Source organism: Saccopteryx bilineata, chromosome 1, assembly GCF_036850765.1.
Source record: "Saccopteryx bilineata isolate mSacBil1 chromosome 1, mSacBil1_pri_phased_curated, whole genome shotgun sequence".
Lineage (NCBI taxonomy): Eukaryota > Metazoa > Chordata > Mammalia > Chiroptera > Emballonuridae > Saccopteryx > Saccopteryx bilineata.
The window spans coordinates 229130503-229151184 of NC_089490.1; the positions used below are offsets into that span (position 1 = coordinate 229130503).

At 44.6% G+C, this 20682-nt stretch overlaps 2 protein-coding genes across 5 annotated transcripts in view; one reads left to right on the forward strand and one right to left on the reverse strand.

The window, feature by feature from the left end:
• MIA3 (MIA SH3 domain ER export factor 3) overlaps positions 1 to 16454 on the reverse strand; it is a 47103-nt gene extending 30649 nt beyond the window's left edge. For 3 of the 4 annotated variants that reach the window (XM_066237781.1, XM_066237776.1, XM_066237758.1), the window contains exons 1-5: positions 16266 to 16453; positions 13275 to 13408; positions 9591 to 9677; positions 3783 to 6603; positions 2068 to 2226 (exon numbers count right to left, since the gene is read on the reverse strand). In XM_066237781.1, coding sequence (XP_066093878.1) covers positions 2068 to 2226; positions 3783 to 6603; positions 9591 to 9677; positions 13275 to 13408; positions 16266 to 16398 — 3334 coding nt within the window. In that variant the 5' untranslated portion in view covers positions 16399 to 16453. Of the gene's footprint in view, positions 1 to 2067; positions 2227 to 3782; positions 6604 to 9590; positions 9678 to 13274; positions 13409 to 16265 lie in introns of all 4 variants that reach the window. The other variant, XM_066237767.1, reaches the window with a different exon arrangement.
• The window catches only part of TAF1A (TATA-box binding protein associated factor, RNA polymerase I subunit A), a 63559-nt gene that overhangs the window by 7278 nt on the left and 35599 nt on the right, over positions 1 to 20682 (forward strand). The window lies entirely within an intron of this gene.

Consider the following 20682-nt stretch of genomic DNA (forward strand, 5'->3'; position numbering starts at 1 on the left):
GGATCTGTGGCTATCAAAGATAATGATAACAGAGAAAAATCCAGAGTTCCCATTAGAGCCATCACACCCTTCAATCTCCAACACACTGTCCCCCTCACCAGATTAGCGGAAGTCCTCTCCCTTTGTGACCTGTGACTTCTATACTTTGCAGGGGGTTAGGGATAACAGCCTAGGGCTGCCAGGACTTGTGGAATCACAGAGTAAAGCTATACTATACCTAGACTTCTAGAGCATAACCTTTAAAAACATGAAAACAGTAATGATGTCATGTCACCATTATGGATAGACAAAATAATACAATCAGCTATTCTTCTGACTTCTGGTAAAATAAGTGAGCTACACAAAAATTAAAAAGCTATAGCCGCCTGACCTGTGGTGGCACAGTGGATAAAGCATTGACCTGGAATGCTGAGGTCGCCAGTTCAAAACCCTGGGATTGCTCGGTCAAGGCACATATGGGAGTTGAAGCTTCCTGCTCCTCCCCCCCTTCTCCTCTCTCTCTCTCTCTCTCTCTCTCTCTCTCCCCCCCCTCTAAAATGAATAAATAAATAAAAATAATTAAAAAAAAAAAAAAAAAAAAAAAAGCTATAGCCCTGGCTGGATTGCTGGGTTGGTTAGAGCATCCTCCTAAAGTTCAGAGGTTGCCAGTTCAATCCCGGGTCAGGGCACCAAAAAACAAAACAAAACAAAAACTCCAGAAAGCTGTTGACACATTGGGGTTGCATTTTTTTAACACCTCATTTTTTTTTTTTTTTTTTTTTACAGGGACAGAGAGAGAGAGTCAGAGAGAGGGATAGACAGGGACAGACAGACCGGAACGGAGAGATGAGAAGCATCAATTATCAGTTTTTCGTAGTGACACCTTAGTTGTTATTGATTGCTTTCTCATATGTGCCTTGACCGTGGGCCTTCAGCAAACTGAGTAACCAGCGACCTTGGGTCCAAGCTGATGAGCTTTTGCTCAAACCGGGTGAACTGTGCTCAAGCTGGTGACCTCGGGTCTCGAACCTGGTCCTTCCGCATCCCAGGCGTACGCTCTATCCACTGCGCCACCACCTGGTCAGGTAACACCTCATTTTTAAAACAACTTTCAATTCAAACAAGATGAGTTGCTCTCCCAGTAGATGATCACTGTGCCGTGATTTCAGTTACTATTTAGCCTCAGCCTACACAACACTATGGACCACAACATTCTGTACTGTTGCGTATTCTCTTCCAGGATAAAGAGACTTGGACATAAATATTACCTTCTGTGTTTTACATTTTTCTTACCATGTCCAGGTAGCAAATTAACAGAAGAACTAAGCCACAGTGTATTCTTTGGGGGAAGGTGGAATGGGAGAAAACACTGAATTTGTGCGTGCTGGGGCAGTGGTTTGCAACATTCCCGCTCAACCACCCAATTTCCTGGAGGACTTGTTAAAGTCAGATTGCTGGTCTCCACCCTCAAGGTTTCTCATGCTGCTGGTCTGGCTGAAAACTGGCTTAGAGCATAAGCCTTTAAAAGTATAGTATGTTTTAGTTTAAAATTGTTTGCATGAGCTAATGATAGCCAGTCATTAGTGTCTGGGCTAGTTCCAGACTTGGACCTGTTTCCTATGATTGATCTTGTGTCTTTTTTTTTTGCTGACAGAGACAGACAGAGAGGGACAGACAGGAAGGGAGAGAGATGAGAAGCATCAATTCTTAGTTGCGGCATCTTAGTTTGCTCATTGATTGCTTCTCATATGTGCCTTGACCAGGGGGCTATAGCAGACTGAGTAACCCCTTGCTCAAGCCAGCTACCTAGGGCTCAAGCTGGTGAGCTTTGCTCAAGCCAGACAAGCCAGTGCTCAAGCTGGCAACCTCGGGGTTTTGAACCTGGGTCCTCCATGTCCAAGTCCAACACTCTATCCACTGCGCTACCGCCTGGTCAAGCTGATCTTGTGTCTTAACGCCTGCTTCTATGTAAGGTCTAGGCACAAGGCCCCCACCCTGTATTTCTCTCCCCTCTACTTCCTCTTTAATAAGACCACAAGCTCTGCTTCATGATATGCCCCCACTCTGTAGGGACAGATTAGCCTTTACCTGGGTGGACGTCTTTCTCAGCAGTCGGCTCCTGTGACAGTTCTGGTATACCCAGGTTACTGGTCACGGGCTGATCTGAGTGGCCAGGCTCCTCAGGTATCTGCGTTTCGAGGTCCCTGTTCTCCTGTGGGAAATAACCCTGCGATGGCAGCAGCGTCTCTGTGGGGAAGAAGAGGGCACTGCATTGGCCAAGCTTGCTGGTGCTCCCCCTCGCCCCGCCCAGGCCAGCTCCCCCATTGCACGGGCACCCCTGCCACCACCCTCCCCCTCCTGTGCCATGCCACAGCGCAAAGAGCACAGCAGGGCTGGGGAGGAGTTTCAAATGCTCTTCTCTCACTTCAAAGATGGCTGATCTACATAATAAAAATGACAATCTTATCCCAAAGTATGTCATAAGTAACTATATTTACAGTAGGGACCTCAGTAACCCAACTTCCTTTGGCCCACACAGGAATGTGCAAAAGAGAATCCCCGTCAAGAGCAAAAATACAAAATCTCTCTCCTCTTCAGAAATGACAGGCTTGTGTCTCAGAGCAGCACGGGGAAGGACATTCCCTGCAGAGGCCGCTTGGAGAGTGTCTTCCAAGTGCTCCCAAGCCCCTCCGGTGGTCAGAATGAGAGCCCATTTCCGTCGCTAAGAGACTCGGGCATTCCCCAACATGACCCCCAACAAAGATGAATTTCTTTGACACGTCCTAATTTACCCTGAAAATTGTGGAGTTTTACATTCTAATCCGTTATATATCTACTTTAATGAAATGCAAATAAGTTCCCTTCCCCAAATGCTCAGGAAGACATTGGCACTCTGGGGAGATAACATTTATCCTGTGCCTTTATGTCCGCCTGGTACTCCTGCTCAAACCTCAGTTCAGAAAGCATGGGGACAGAGAGCAGAGCACGGAACTGGGAACCAGCTGATGTCTGGTACTGGCTCAGGGTCAGCTCAGCCACTGTTTACTGACTGGCTTCTACGTGTCAAGGGCTGTGTTAGCATCCTGGTTCTGTGCTTGATTAATACGAAGGCAGGGAGAACTTGACACCCACAAAAGACGAAAGTTGGGGGAGGGAAGAATCATCTCAGGCGGAGGCATCTAGTGAAAATTTATGCCCGTCAATCGTTGGTCCAACAGCAGTTACTCTATGATTCGGACATTGTGTTCATGCCTGGCCTGTGGTGGCACAGTGGATAAAGCATCGACCTGGAATGCTGAGGTTGCCGGTTCAAAACCCTGGGCTTGCCTGGTCAAACCACATACAGGAGTTGATGCTTCCTGCTCCTCCCCCTTTTCTCTCTTTCTCTCTACTCTCTCTCTAAAAATGAATAAATAAAATCTTAAAAAAAAAAAATTCCTTAAAATAAAAAAGATTGTGTTCGCAAAAACGCTTTCATAATTCTATATTAAACATACCTTGTTAATAGTACATCTTTGTGCATCTTTTTCTTGTTTATATCTTTATCTTTTTATAAAGCTTCCTTTTGAAAATGTTACCAGTCTCAACTGTACTAAGGAAAAAACAGGGTAAGAAACCATTTTCCATGCCTAAGAGAAGGCAGGAAGGGGCCTGTGGCTGTCACTGTGCTGGCTCTGGTATTTAGGCATGCTGTAAACTGGACAGAGCCTTACAAATAACGTGTGAGGCATGCCTGCCAACCCCCCCAGCCCCACACCTGTTCCTCCAGCCCAGCTTGGCAAGGCCACAGGCAGGTACTTTACCTTGCGCAGATCCATCCCAGCCTTCCTCTGGAAGCTGTGCCGTAGTTGCCAGGGGCCCAGCCCCCTCCCCTGCGGAGTGTTTGTACCTGACGAAATAGATCAAGTCTTGAACATCATCCAGCACTGCAGCCTCTTCAAATATGTCATTTTCTTCCATTCCCAAATCCTTACGTTCGGTCACACGAGTATCGAGCATTTTCTCTGCTACGCTCAAAATCTGTGACTCAGATGCACGGAAGACCTTATTTAGGACTTTCTCCACATTGTAGGGCAGGCTCTCCCACTGTGCTGACTTCAGCTTTGATGACATTTCTTGGAACATGGCTTCCAGCTCGTGGACATCAAAGTACTTCTGGAATCGCTGCAAAGACTGCTGGTTTTTAAAGAAGCTGCTTATGATAGGCAAGTCCTCTGTATGGTCACCACGCTCCGGCTTTGCCATTGTGTGTGCCCTCCAGGGGAGGTCACCGCCATGGTCCTTGAGAGCAGACCCCTGGCTCTGTGTGCCTGTGAATTTCTCCACATCCTCTTGGTCCTCTTTTGAGAGTTCTACCCCAGGCTCCTCCGCAGGCCCTGGGGTCTCCAGTCCCCTGGGGCTGTCTTTGCGATAACCAGAATCATTCTGAAACACGTCACCTACCTTTGGAGCCTGGTATTTTTTCTCATCTGGAAAGTCACTTCCTTCTGGTGGTGTCTGTGCTTTATTTTCTGCAGAAGGACTTTCTTTTCCTGTTGCCAGACCACCAGGTTCCTTGTTTGGCACATGGACCTCTTTGCCCACCGTTTCATTTTTTCTTTCAGTTTCCAAAATACTACTAGTTTTTTCTTTGTTTTCTCCAATTTCTGCATCAGTTTTCACAGTGCCTGATGTTCCTGCTCTAGGGACTTGCGGAGTCACACCTGACTGCCTGTCCCACACCTCTGGCCTTTGGTCTTTAGACTGCTTTGCACTGATAGCATTTTCATCCTCCAGCAGTTCCTCGGGGGTGTAACCGTCCTCCTCTGCTTCTGTGTCTTCAGTACCAGAACCTGGTATCTCTGTGCCATCAGTCTGACCTGCTCTTTCTGCTGCCAAAGTGCCCAGCGTGGGGGGAACAAACTTTTCAACTACGGTGTCCCTTGTGACCTTTTCCTCAGAAAGCCCGGTCTTCTCATCCACCTGCTTAGTAACTGCAGCAGGCTTACCTCTTTCTTGCTGCCTGGACAGATTTCTTTCCAGAGTGGGGCCTTCATCTTCCAGTTCTGTTGACAAACCAGTGTCATCGGGAGGGGAGAACCGAGGTTGATTTTGAGTTTTAAGAAGCTGTTCCTCTTTATATTCCTCACTTGGATGCTCCACTGGAAGCGTGGGTGGTTTCGGCCCATTTACTGAAACATCCACTTCCTCCTGCACGCCGTCTTTGGATGCATTATGCTGACTGTCTCCCAGGGGAGGTGTAATGTCCCTGGCTTCCTGTTCGTTCTGTTCTCCCTCCGTGTGGTTCCCTGCAGCTCTGCCTTCCCATCCACTCTCTGAGCCTCCTTCCACAGGCTGCTCTCCTGGCTTCTCTTCCTGGACCATTTCTTTTGAGATATGGACAGCGGCTCCTTTTAGATCATGTTCTTCATCATCAAAGGCTGACTGCAATGTCTCCTTACCCTTTTCAGTAGCGGACGAAGAGTGGCGGATACTGTTCTGAGTGGAACCACGTAGAGTCCTGTCTTCCTTCCTTTCATCCACTGATCCTTTCTCACCCTGCACCAGGTCCTTCTTGGATTCTTCAGCTGTCCTCCCGTTTCCTTTAGTGTGAAGGTCTGGGTCCGTCTCTGGGTCTTTGTCATTATTTGTTTTAGGAACTTCTATAGTCAGACCGTCTTTGGCCTTTTCAGGGTCAGTGTAATCTGTTGCTAACAGTGGTCTCCCCCACTTGCTGTCTGGGACTGACCCATCATCACCTTCCATTTCTTCCTCTGAGTCAGAACTCTCGAAGTCCATGCCTGTCTGTCCTTCATCCTCCGTGGTAGCAGAGAAGATGGTCTCCTCCCAAGGTGGTAGTTGGTTTTTATTGTTATTGTTTATACCGAACGGCTGCGTTGCCTCCACCTCATCCTCTTCACTGAAATTGTGCTCTTCATCAGTTGAATATTTCCCAACTTCAGATTTCATTGGCATTTTCAGATCTTCTTTATCTGTAAAGGTCAGTAATGGTAACTCATCAAAGTTCTCTTGATCCTCTTCCTCTCCTTCCTTCCCAACTATATAATACTCAGTATCTAATTCCTCATCAAAGTTGTCTTCCAATGAAGTGACAAGTCTGGTGGTCTCATCATCAGACACAAGTGCATCAGCGGTTGAGCCAAATGTCGTTTTCAAGTCCAGAGTCATTTCTTTTTTCAAAAGTTTGTAAGCATGCATCTGCTCTTGTTCATCTGAGTTCTGAGAGCTATTGCTGGTTTTGTTGTTTTCACTGTCTGGCACTTTTAATTTATCCTGAAGCATTTCTTCAAATGGTTTGAATGAAGATTGTCCTCCCTGAAGGTGACCTGTTTGACTGTGTACATGGGGGAGGCTCTCCTGAGCTTCATCTCTTTCCTTGAGGTCCTTAGTGTTTTCTGAGAACACACGTTCTCCTTCCTCTGAGGTAGCTGGTACTGAGTCTGGTTCAGGGTTACCTTCTTCAGATTCCTTAGGAGGCTCTTCCTCATGCTGAGAAGGTTTTTCTATAGCTTTCTCAGAACCTCCAGTCATTAAACCGTGCACTTTCAAATTTCGTAAAAGTTCTTCTACACTATAATTATCAAAATCATCTCTTCCCCCATCAAAGCAAACAAAATCTGTCTCCTGTAAGAGAAAGAAAAACAATGTGTTGCTAGCCACATGTCATAAGAGCAAACTCTTACCCATGCTATTCATGAGGATAACCTCAAATTCATATTTGGCTCTAGAGGGGCTTCTGTGCCAACCAGGGGCAATGCCTGTTCCTGGGCAGTCAGGAGATGGGAGGCTGGAGCCTACGTTTCCCTGGCTCTCTGTTTCCCTGAGCAGGGACTGGCTTCCCTTTACTCTCCTCCCCAGGGGGAGGAATGATTCATGTGGCTGCTGACTTTGCTGTGTTCCAGTCCTGTTTTCTGTTTGGGACCAGCTGGAAGGAACACACATTCTCTCTCCTCTATCCTGTCCTTTTTATAGGGACAGTTCCCCTGGGGACAACCCCCATGTCCTGCCCTTACCTGGCTCTCTGCTTCATGTCTGTGTTAATCTGTCTTATTTATTCTAGACTGTAATGTTCAAAAGTCCATTATTTCTGCACACTTGAGCCATGTTTGCCAGAAAGCTTCATCAATAAATAATGGTGACATTTTAGTCTCCATCTGCCTGACTCCTGGTCTCTCGCCTTGTTCTGAGCACAGGTAAGGAAAAGTAGGGTATCCCTGGTTGGGTCCCCCAACTTCCAGCATCTATACCTGATGTTCTGGGAATTCACCGCGTAGTAAATTGCATGGGAGATGATGGAAGAGCATCCAGCTCTTGTATCCTGCCTTCTAGGCTCCACTTCTCTGCCCACCCAGCTAGAAACGGGCATCATCACCTTGCTGCTAGGCTCTCGTCTACACAGGGTTTGGGCTCCTATTTTCCTTGGATTGGGAAATATAAATCAGCTTAAGAAGTATCTTACCAAAGTACAGCTGCACAGGAAGTAAAAATTTAAAGGGACAAAGAACGGTGTCCAGGGGGCTCCCGCGTAATTATTACCACCAGTATAACTTGAAAACAAGATTCAGTAATGGATATCCTCTACTCTAAGTCAAGATTCTGGGGGTCATTAAAATCGGCTTTCAGGACTCTATGTAAATCTATAGTCTTCCTTTCCACTCTTAAAAACCCTATTGACATACAAGGGACCGTAAGCAGAGAAAAAGTTAAAAAAACAATAAAGATAATTTTCTTCCCCTAACTAAATGGTCACATTAACCTGGGGAGACCTGACCAGTGGAGCGCGGATGCATGAGTTCCTTTTCTCATCATGGGCACTTCTAAGCCATTTTCTTACCCCTAAGGGAAGCATGCAGTGGGAGGAGCAAGAAGTGAGAGCCCCAAACAAGTGAGGCCTGCTAACCAGTGAACTGCTGGATCGCATATGTCCGGAAGTCTCTTCATCTGCAAACAGCTAATAGGGCCAATTTTATGACCCCTGTGATTTTCAAGAAATTTCAGGGATAGCAATGGCTCTAAAATACATCCATTCTGCCACTCTCCTCTCAGAACTGCCCTCACAGCTGCTCTGAAGAGCTGCTTGGAGACTTCTGAATGAAGGCGGGCATCCGTTGTTATAAACTGTAAAACTCTAGAAATAATCCGCTGAGTGAGGATCCCAGAACACAACATCCTTGTCTTCACAAAGCTATTGTAAGTCAGTGCCCCCTAGATGAATGCCTTATGGAATGGGCAGTCACTTCCTTGTAGATGTGAGGCAAGACTTCACCTGAAACGTTCACATTCCCTTTTCCAAATCTATAATGCAACTATAATCCCTTAAATCACTAGAGTCAGTAGTAAGAAAATCCTATGAATTTGCATGCCTGGCCCAGTACATAATTTAGGGTTTGATCAATTTAACCTGATTTCTGTATGCTTAAGCTAACAGCTATTTAATTAGTAGTTTTCAAATTGAGGCACCTTTTCCTTTTGCTTATAAAAAGAATTATTTACCTCTTAAATTTAATAACTAAATGCAAAGATAACGAATTCTTAATTTTCTCATATAAAGCAGCAAAGAAGAACTCTGTATAAAAAAGTACACAGCCTTGCTCTAGTCAGGTAGCTCAGTTGGTTAGAGCATAGTCCCGATATACCAAGATTGCAGGTTTGAACCCCTGTCAGAACATATAACAAGAATCGAACAATGCATGCATAAATAAGTGGAACAACAAATCAGTGTTTCTCTCTCTCTTCCTCCCTCCCCAATCCTTTCTATCTAAAACCAATAAATAAAAAGTTTTTAAAAAGGAGTACACAATTTTGTCTAAGACGGCTTCCTTCAATGCATTATTAGATAACTGTCAGACTATGATAATCGAAAAATTCTTTTCAAACTTGTTTTTTCCTGTTTATAAAGGTAGTCTGATCATAAATTAAAATCTGAGACATACACATTAACTTCTTTTTTGACCAAAACACATTCAAAGACTAAAAAATAGAGCAGGTCCTTGAATAACATCCTGTTGAATGTCATTTCATTATAACATTGATGAGATGGCATAGAAACTTAAGTAACTGCTTATATTAATTAGCCTATTATAAAACTGTCTTTGTTATATGTCTTTTTCTTTTTCTTTTTTTTTTGTATATTTCCAAAGTTAGAAGTAGGGAGGCAGGCAGGCAGACAGACTGATTCCTGCATGCGCCTGACTGGGATCCACCCAGCATGCCCACCAGGGGGTGATGCTCTGCCCATCTTGGGCATTGCTCTGTTGTAGCCAGAGCCATTCTAGCGCCTGAGGCAGAGGCTATGGAGCGGTCCTCAGCACCGAGGCCAACTTTGCTCCAATGAAGCATTGGCTGCAGGAGGGGAAGAGAGAGATAGAGAGGAAGGAGAGGAGGAAGGGTGGAGAAGCAGATAGACACCTCTCCTGTGTGCCCTGGCGGGAATCTGAACCCGGGACTTCCACATGCCGGGCCGACGCTCTACCACTGAACCAACCGGCCAGGGCCTGTTATATGTCATTTTGCTTAAAGTTGAACCTATGACAGTGAGAACTTAATGCAGTTAATAACTGATGGATCTGTAAGCCAATTATAATTGAGAAACAAAAAAATCCACAACTTACATCTGCTGGAATTTTTAGCTCTTCTTTAGTATATTTATGGACTACTTGGATCAAATCCTTTGGAAAATATCCAAAAATGCGTCCAACCTATATAAAAGAATGGGCAAAAGAAAAAATATCAATCAAAATATAAGAAATATAAATGAGATAAATGTAAATGAGAGGAAATATATAGATAGGTAGCTCTGACCACAGAAACAGGCACTATTATGAGTATAGAGATTATTATTCCAATAAAAATTAAGCACATATTGTAAAGCGAACTTTTCTAAAATCACTGAGGTTTTCTTTATTTTTAAGGATTTTAAAAAAATTATTCATTTTAGAGAGGAGAGAAAGAGAAGGGGGAGGAGCAGGAAGCATCAACTCCCACGTGTCTTGACCAGGCAGGCACAGGGTTTCAAACCGGGGACCTCAGCATTCCAGCTCTACAATTTATCTACTGCGCCATCACAGGCCAGGCCGAGGTTTTCTTTCAATATTCAGCTTAATTACATATGATTATGACGATGCAAATCAAAGCTAGCTAGAAACACAGTTCCAAATAACCTCTAGCAAGAATTTACTTATCAGTATTATGTCTTTCTTAAACCAATAAATACCAGCCATGAAAATCAATAAGTAAAAAATGCAAAATTTCTGAAATGTGTGACCAACATAACAAAAGACAAGTATCTACTGATATTTTTTGTTTTGCTTTGTTTTTTGTATTTTTTTGAAGTTGGAAGTGGGGAGGCAGCCAGACAGAATCCTGCATGCGCCTGACTGGGATCCACCGGCATGCCCACCAGGGGGCGTTGCTCTGTTGCAACCAGAGCCATTCTAGCGCCTGAGGCAGAGGCCATAAAGCCATCCTCAGCACCCGGGCCAACTTTGCTCCAATGGAGCCTCGGCTGCGGGAGGGGAAGAGAGAAAGAGAGAGGAAGAAGAGGGGTGGGGTGGAGAAGCAGATGGGCACTTCTCCTGTATGCCCTGGACAGAAATTGAACCCGGGACTCCTGCACGCCAGGCCGACACTCTACCACTGAGCCAACCGGCCAGGGCCAAATATCTACTGATTTTATGGGCTGAGCTAGCCTTTTCAAAAAACTGGATTTCCAACTATTTGGAGAGAAATAAAATTCCTACTAATCTATTCATCAAGCTTTAGTTTTCCAGGAAGTCAACCTCTGTAGAGGATCCTCCCATTTATCTACAGCACTAATAGCTGAGATTATACTGAGTGTGTCATCTAGAGAAACATCTGCTGCCTGTTACTAGCTAGTCTGAAAAAGAATGGCAGATCAGATGCACAAAAAGAAAAAAAAAAAGGTTATCTTATCACTAACTCCCAAAATATCCTAATTACTAGTGCTCTTGTTGTATCTGGCAACCACCTGAAAGCCAGTACTAGTGGTGGAATACTGCTTTGGAGATTAGATAAGGTGGGGCAATTAAAAACTGCCACATTGGCAGTTAAAGTCTGAAATTCTAAGAAACCTTTTTGACAGGATGAAAACTAAGAAATAGAATCATCATTTGAAAGCTAAGGAGAAAGTTTTTGATTTCCTAAAGTACTTGTATAGGGTTCACGAAATGAGAGAGGAGACTGAAGGGAAATATCCTTTCCACCTTCCCAGGAAAATTTTATTTAAAGATTATGAAAAGGGAAAAGGAAAACCAGAGATCTGTAGAGAAAGAAAATACATTGATCTTTGCGTAATGTTTGTCATATAAAGCTCTGTATTTTTTATACTGGGGAGGGGGAGGCTAAAACCCTATTGCTTATGACCTGATCTCCCCTCCCCCAAAAATGTTTTAAATCACGGCTTTCATAACTAGAAGTAGTCTTTATATCTAATTTTCCTTCCATATATCATCCCTGCCAAGGAACTGCTGATCTGATTTGGGAGAAGAAAGCAGAATACTATTTTAAGAGCAAATTCTGCATAGTTACTCTTGGTACAAATGTATATGCCACTACCCTGAAAGGAAACATTCAAAAGGAAGATGGATTACAAGACATGACATGTATTTCCATGACAGAGCACTTGATTTTATAGGAACTAAGACAAGACACACACTAACTACAATACAAAGCAGAAAATAAAATGTCACATGAGCAGTGCAAACAGCACCTCCTAAATAATTATCAGATGACAAAGATCCCTTCTGGCTTGGTGCTGAGGACAGTGCTTCCCAAAGAAGGCAGGATGACATTTGGGCCGCAGAAAGATGGCAGGTTTTCTAGAGGTGAATTTGGTCATGAACAAAAGTATGGAGGTAGAAAATGCAAGTTGAGTTCATGTATCCGAATGCTCAAACCTGACCACTAGATTAAAAAAATGCAGCCTAGGGACATGGAAAAGTATCTGCAAGAACAAAGATTTTTAAGGAAAAGCCCTGGCAGGTAGCTCAGTTGATTAGAATGTGTTGTCCCAAGATGCCAAGGTTGTGGGTTCGATCCCTGGTCAGAGTACATACAAGTATTAACCAGTGAATGCATAAATAAGTGGAACAACAAATCCATGTTTCTCTCTCTAAAACCAATAAATTTTTAAAAAATCTCATGTGGCAGACTTGAAAGAAACAGAATAGATTCTTTATATCAAGTGATTCAACTGGTATTCTGCCTAAATACAAGGGTTGTACTTGACCAGTTGGCCTTTCAAAATTCCTCCCTAGGAACCTGGAATGCCAACAAAATCTGTTTTTCTTTGTGGAGGTTCCTCAAGCCTTATTTTCTGTTGTTTGTTTGGAGTGTTATTGAGACTGAAATCTTTCACAGTTGGGGCTGGATAGTTCTTTAATTTTGGACATCCAAGACTCAATACTTTCAATAAATACATGGTCCACATGTTATACTTTTTAAAAAAGGATAACTCATAAGCCTTCTACTCAGCTCACTTCTAGTGAATCTCTTTGTTCAAAACATCAGAGTGTGATGCACTAATCGACTTCCATGTCTGCTATCAGGGCGCCCACAGAGCTGCCGGGGGAACCACTGGGAGCCAGTGTCTGAACAGCAGGAAACGGGTGACCCAGAAGTTGCAAACAAAACAAACAAACAAGAAAGCACCCAGTGAAAATGAAACTTTGCTTTTTAACAGACTAAGAAGAGCACTCATGATTAGTTAACTGTTCCCAGAGCTGCCCATTTTTCACAAAGACTAATAATTTAGAAAAAAAAGAAATGCACACAAAATCAACTTTGTGAATACCTGAAAACACTATCTTGCACATAGCTTAAGCACACAACCTGAGTCTAATGCGCACGAATCCTTCCTTTTCAATGGGAATGAATATTCAGGTTGTGCCATTTCAGCCTTTACTATGTACACCTAAGCTGAGCAGGCTGAGAGGCTGATGCTGGGGAGGAACATCAGGAGGCAGTTCAGTTCTGTTTGAGAAACATCTGGCAGGCCCTTACTCTGTGCCACACCTGCTGCCCACAGGGGACACACAGCAGAAAGGACAGCTTAACACCATCAAGGACCCCAAGAAGACAGTTATTTAAATTGAGAGTGCTAAACAAGCCAGTAAGAAGTCAGAGAAGAAAGTGTGTCATTTTCTCCATCATTTCCCAGCAGAATTTGCACGTAGCTCACCAAGTCTGCAAGCTCTGAATAGCAATATTTTCTTTTTCCTGAATCCTTTTTGATGATTTTGAAAAAAGAAGAAAAAGTATGTCAAATTTTTACTTACACTTCCAGCCCAAACTTCAGGCGATTTCCTTGCTAGTTTATAGTAGACATAGACATGGTCACCTTTTTTAAAATTCACAAAACGACAGTCCGGGCCTGTAAAATCTTCTAGAGCCTCACCTCGGTACATTAACACTGTATATAAAGAGAGAAAAGAAATAATCAGATATTGAGATTCATCTTTCAGAGTCCATATTGATTTATCAGGAATCACTATAAACAACTGTCTCCAGTACTTTTTGGACTCAGTCACTTCCATTGCGACCCCTGTGTTTTGGTCGTTCGACTCCCACCGGGGTCACGACCCACAGGTTGAGAACCGCTGCTGTAAGTCATGACACCTTCAGCAAGGAGACAGGGATGAGGGGAACTCTCACTAGTTTTCTTTATGGATAATGCTGAGAAACAACCAATGTGTCCACCACCACAAAAGGCTGGCTTAAAACTTTTGGTCCCCTCTTGAACCTTCTAGTCCTTGATCTTTGCTGTTTCATAATCACAAAAAAAGACTTCATTTTGTGATTGGGTGACTCAAGCACGGGTGCTGACTAGCTTACACCTGGCTATATGTGGCGGTGGTAAGGAACTGGGGAGAGTACCCAGGAACCCTCAAGGGATCAATTAACTTGAACTTAAGCTAAAGGAACGATCTTTAAGTGGCTCTAAGTGCAACCACCAGCAGTAAACAATGTCAATTTTGTTTGCAGTAATCAAGGACAATTTCATTTGTGGCCAAATTGCTCTCTCCTTACAATATCTAGATAAATTAATGGGAAAGGATTATCATGCCCTATATTACGGATCCAATCACATTTACAAGGTAATATTCTCTTAAAGTAAATAATACTTACTATAGACATTAAGAATGTTTCAAAACAAAGTTAAAATACCCCTTTTAACTTATTTCTATAAACAGAATAAAAAATGGACATAACATGTGGCAGGGACAAGCAAAACTTATGAGAACTGTTCGGTAGTTACCTTCAGTCTTAAAATGTAGTACTTAAATGACATCTGACTTAGAAATGGGCAGAAGTATTTTTCTTTGTGTAGCCAAGTACACAGTTTCTGATGTTAAATGATATGGGCAATAAATGCCTTCAATAGCACAGAAAAAGAATGAAATAAAAATAACTTTTCTAAAAGCCAATTAGCAATAAATATATTAAAATGTATCTTTAAACATGTACTTGAGAGACAAACATAAATTTGAAGGGGTTTGATTTTGAAGCTAAAAATCTCGTTATTTTAATTTATGTCAGCATCCTAATACAGATATAATTGAGTGAGAGGCCATGTTGTAGATGATGGACAATTTAATTGGGGACTCTATCAGAATTGGAAATAGCAATGTTTTTCTTGTTCCCCTTAGAATAGATCATTGTGAATTTATAATAATAAATGAGATGACAACGTCATACAGGCTGTAGAACAGCTGTCTGAAAAGCACATGCCACACAGCACAGCCCAGACCTTGCTTTAGCTGCTTCCTGCTGTGTTTGGTTACATCTGTTTGGACACATGCCAAGTGACAATTTAAGGGCCCGTTCAACAACACCATGTCTCCTACTGAGAAAGTATCAGCAATGTGATTCTCCAGGTAACTGCTTTTGAAGAGCTCAGGCAGGATTGTGCTTGAAAACAAAGACTAGCAAACATTTGCCATAGCCATCCCTGCTTGCGAATAAGCTGGGTTTGCTCTGAGAAAACTAAAGGAAAAAATCATGGAAGCTGCTCTGGTTTCCTGGTGCTCTTTCACATCGGCCCATCCCTCCAGGAATGGCTTAATGCAAATCAGAGATTGCCTCCTTTCTTAGTGAATGGTGTTGCACAAACTTCAAATTATGAGATTTGTTTTTGGATAGCACCAATTTCAATATAAATAGCTTTAAAGTGTAGCCTGGTGGCCTTTTCAGGAAAGAACTTTTTCTATACGTTTTGATTACAATTTATGAGCAACCGATGCAGAAGCGGTTATCAGTTACAAGGTTATCTGAGACCTACTGGGAGACTCTAATAATGATCCTGGTTCCGCAAACACAGAGGAAGAGATTCCAACAACACAAGCTAAAGCTGGTTGGGTTTATAAAATCCTTGGAGCGTTCATTATCGTTATTTTAACGGTCCTCTTCATTGGAGTCTGGGGATCTCCACCCTCTGCACTCCCCATCCTCAATCCGAGATACGGGGTAATTATATTTCCTGCGTGAAGAAGAGCAGGCTGCCGGTCCCACGTGGCCGAGGCAGATGCCCTGCAACTTTCAAGAGTCAAGGATTTGGGCCTTGCCGGTGCCCTCCCTGCCTGCTGCTCTGCCAGGAGACTTCCAAGAACAGAAATGACAAGACTGAGGCAGAACCGGGCAGAGACCTTGGAATACACAGCATGCCTGGACTCCGAGATTGTCCCAAACCTAAACTCCACTATCTGTTCAAAACGCGGTCTGTGCCCCAAGTCCGAGTGAAGCAGAAGGGCGAAGGGGCAGCGACAGGGAGCCCTTCCAGAGCTCCATCATCAACCTACGGCAGGGAATCTGATCACCGAGCCCTGAGCTCGTCTGCGCCGGGACAGCACCTACCCGGGTCCCTGAAGCGGGGGCAGGAAAGCGCTCAGAGCCGGCGTGGGAAGCCCAAAGCACGCGGCGCGCCACCTCATCTCTCTGAGCCATCGCGCGTGGGTAGCGGACGTTGGGACCTCGCCCAGGAGCATCAGGGGCCACATTCAATCCCCCCCCCCCAATCCCGCCTCGGTAAGCAAAGGGAAAATAATCGCAGGCAACAAGTGGGATGTGCAGCCCCCCGCGGCCAGGGCCTGCTGGCCCAGGCGCCCACCGGGCCGCAAGGCACCAACGCAGAGACCCAGGGCTCGGTCCCCGATCCCCCTTCCCGGCGCTCCGCCTCCGGCCCAGGCTGCTGCGACTCCCCTGCCGGCGTGCTGGCTGCGGAGCTCCCGCCTCCACGCAGCCCCGGCCGCTGTCGCCCTCTGGGCACTCACTGCTGCATTCCTCATCTGCGCAGAGTTTGTGCTCGGAGAAGCGCCGGTCCAGGTCAGGCTCCTGCTGGCCCGGTACCCACCAGGGCAGCCCGAGCAGGAGCAGCCAGAAGGGCAGCCCCGGCGCCGCAGCCATGTTGTGGTCACCGCGGGGAGTCAGTGACGCCGAGGAGGAGGCCCGGGCTGGCGCCCACAGGCGGGGCCCGGGGGGCGGAGCTCAGCAGGCGGGTGGGAAGTGCGCCCGAAGGGCGGTGCTTGGGGAGGTGTGAGTTCCTGTCTGACACGTCAGCACGGGCTCCGGGAGGGGATGAAAGGGTCTCGGAAGGTGTTGGGCAGATAAAATGTATTATGCTCACTTTGTTAAAGAGGCCGTTGCCCAGGTGATATTAATGTGTGTTGAGAATTGTTGTAGCCTGAGGCTTGGTTTTGGGATTAAGCCTATCCCACCCTTTTTGGTGTAAGGTGGTACAATCCTATCATGCCTCAGAGAAGTGACTTTGTATTAGAGACTTCCCTATTATGTATATTGGATTAAGGGTTTGGACTTCTACACTATAAAATGGAGGCAGAACGGGACTTGGCGCTTGGTTCCTGAGATTATCATTAGAAGAGAGAGCAGAGGAGAGCAGAGAAAGGCCACGTGGAGGAGGCCAGGAGAAGCAGCCAAGATGGTGGAGTGCTGAGTGAGATGCCAGTTTGTGTAGAGTTTGTATTTGGGATAAGGAAGGAGATGGGGAACTGAGGAGAATAAGTCTGGTGAGCTAGAAACCTTTGATTCTAGGAAACTCGGATAAGTCAGTGGCTTTGTGAGCACTGAGTGTGACTGGGTTTTGGAGCCCAGTGTGTATTTTTACTTGCCCGCCGGGTGCAAGGTAGGATTAAAGGCTATGGCCCATCAGTTTTTGGCTCCATGGTTTCTTTACCGACTGTCCGAATCCAATGCGAACCTGCATAGGCCTGGCTGCTCTGATGGTGGCCTTGGCCCTGGCCGTAGCTCCTGGCTTTACAGAAGGGAAGGACCACAACCCCACTCTTCTCTTCCTGTCTCCCCACGCTCTGCGACCTTGGATCCCGTAACCTCACGCCAACCAGTTAGTAGGATGGCGCGAGGTTCTCGCACCTCCTCATTTCTGGTACCTCCTTTCCCCAGCTACGAAATCCCACCCACGATTTGCTACTGTTAGTCCCTGTTTCTAGGCTACCTCTCCTTCAGACTCCCAGGGGTTCTTGGGGCCCCTTCCCAGGTGCCCCTTTGATTAAGAAGGGGGCATGTGAGTGGAATGGTGCGTTGGTGATGTAAATTAGCGCCAGTGGCCCGCTTGGTCTTTTTAGGAGCTCTGGGAGATAGAGATGGGCAATGGATCCCCGAGCTGAGATCTTCAGATTCTTGGAGATCCATAAAGAGAGAAGTAGCCTGACCTGTGGTGGCACAGTGGATAAAGCCTTGACCTGGAATGCTGAGGTCGCCGGTTTGAAACCCTGGGCTTGCCTGGTCAAGGCACATATGGGAGTTGATGCTTCCTGCTCCTCTCCCCTCTCTCTCTCTTTCTCTCTTCTCTGAAATGAATAATAATAAAAAAAGTCATAACATAAAGAGAGAAGTAATTTAATTCCACACAAATGTGTTGAGCTCCCATTTTATGCTACCATTTCATGCCAGGCCTTGGACAAAAGTTCTAGGGCTGTGTGCAGAAATACGTCAAAGACAAGATAACTGGCCCTTGGCTCAGGAAGCCCACAGTTGAGTGGGAAACCAACTGGCATGAGAACGACTAATGAATCAATGTCCCAGTAGGAGAGAGCTAACATTTATTGAGTACTTTCTTTAGGAGCAGGTGTTATTCTGAGGTCTTTATTTGACATGAGTACATTTACTCTTCACAACAATGGTACTTCATGATAGTAGATCCTATCACAACCTATCTTCATTTCTGAGATGAGCAAATTAAGGTCTCTCCACTCTAGTGGATGAGGGAGCTAAAATTCAAACCCATGCAGTACCATTCCTTTTATTACAACTCTTTAAAGCCTCCACCAAAGCAAAATGCAGGATGAATCATAATTCCTTTTCAACAGCATTCAAATATGTGGCACTGAAGCTTAACATACACGTAATTCTTGGTGTATTATTTGTTACCATCCCAAAGGGAATATGTACTGGGAAAAGATGGAGCAAGACTTTAAAAAAATTAATTTGCGGTTTTAGGGGGAGACATCATAATGTAAGCCAGGGGTCCCCAAACTTTTTACACAGGGGGCCAGTTCACTGTCCCTCAGACCATTGGAGGGCCGGACTATAAAAAAAAACTATGAACAAATTCCTATGCACACTGCACATATCTTATTTTAAAGTAAAAAAACAAAACAAGAACAAATACAATATTTAAAATAAAGAACAAGTAAATTTAAATCAACAAACTGACCAATATTTCAATGGGAATTATGCTCCTCTCAGTGACCACCAATGAAAGAGGTGCCCTTCCAGAAGTGCGGCGGGGGCCGGATAAATGGCCTCAGGGGGCTGCATGTGGCCCGAGGGCCGTAGTTTGGGGACCCCTGATGTAAGCTATGGAGGTTCGTGATTATAAATAATTAGTAGTCTGAATGAAAAGGACAGGAAAAATACATCTGAAACAAATAGAAGACAGCACAATAACATCTATCACTGCAAATATCCCATGGGGTCTGCCGAGGAACATCTAAAGGCCTAACACTAAAGTTACCAGGAAGAACCTAGTCTATTGCCAATGATGAAACCACTTAAGAGTCCAGAGAATGCTGTAAAATATTACTGAGTACTATGGCTTCCAGCCAAGATGGATTAATCGGGATCACATTTACCCTCCCATATTAAGCATCTAAAAAAAACTGGACGAAATATATGAAGCAGTGATTTTCAGACATTAGATAACAAACAGTATGGAACAATGATCTCTGTGATAAGTGGAACAAATGAGGTGAGTGCTAGGATAGCCCAGCTTACTCCCTGCATAAAGGTTCCAGGTCACAACCAGAGAAAGGCAAGTCATGCAGGTGATCTCCGTGAGTTGAAGACACAAATTTGAAAGTTTGGGGAGGTCAAGGCAGCTGAGATTTTCAGAAAATGGCACAGGAGAGAATAGAGCTGAATGGAGAAGAGAAAACTTCATAGAGAAAACTCCAGAGACATGCAGATGGTTATTCTCAAGTCTTCAACTGAGTAATGATAAGCACTTGTATATAAAGAACTACCTAACGGAAGAGAAAGAACCACTAGAGAGGAAAGATATAAACACTGTTAAATTAAAGAAGTTTGTGCTCGCACTCGCCAGAGTAGAAAACATAATAAAAAGGGCAAGATAGAGGCCTCAATAAAGGGGAAATTAGCAGTTTAAGGTTGAAAGTTACTCTAATAAAGATTAAAAATAAACCTCAAAAAGTTCAAAATGGGCCTGACCAGGCAGTGGATAGAGTGTCGGGCTGGGTGGGATGCAGACGACCTAGGCTCGAGACCCTGAGCTCGCCAGCTTGAAAGCAGGCTCATCAGGCTTGAACAAGGCTCACTAGCTTGAACCCAAGGTCGCAGGTTTGAGCAAGGGGTCACTCGGTCTGCTGTAACCCCACGGTCAAGGCACATATGAGAAAGCAATCAATGAACAACTAAGGTGTCACAACAAAAAACTAATGATTGATGCTTTTCATCTCTCTGCGTTCCTGTCTGTCCCTATCAATCCCTCTTTCTGACTCTCTCTCTGTTAAAAAAAAAAAAAAAAAGTTCAAAATAGCCTGACCTGTGGTGGCGCAGTGGATAAGGCATCAACCTAGAACACTGAGGAGGTTGCCAGTTTGAAGCCCTGGGCTTGCAGGGTCGAGGCACATATGGGAGTTGATGTTTCCTGCTCCTCCCCCCTTCTCTCTCTTATCTAAAATGAATTTTTTTTTTTTTTATTTTTATTTTTTTACAGAGTCAGAGAGAGGGATAGACAGGAACAGAGAGAGATGAGAAGCATCAATCATTAGTTTTTCATTGCGACACCTTAGTTGTTCATTGATTGCTTCATCATATGTGCCTTGACCATGGGGCTACAGCAGACCAAGTAACCCCTTGCTCAAGCCAGTGACCTTGGGTCCAAGCTGGTGAGCTTTTGCTCAAACCAGATGAGCCCGCGCTCAAACTGGCATCCTTGGGGTCTCGAACCTAGGTCTTCCGCATCCCAGTCTGACGCTCTATCCACTGTGCCACTGCCTGGTCAGGCTAAAATGAATTTTTAAAAAGTTAAGAATGTAAATTGACTGCATTCCATGACACAGTTCAAGAATATTTATTTATTTATTTTAATTTATTTACTTTTACAGGTACAGAGAAAGAGTCAGAGAAAGGGATAGATAGGGACAGACAGACAGGAACTGAGAGAGATGAGAAGCATTAATCATCAGTTTT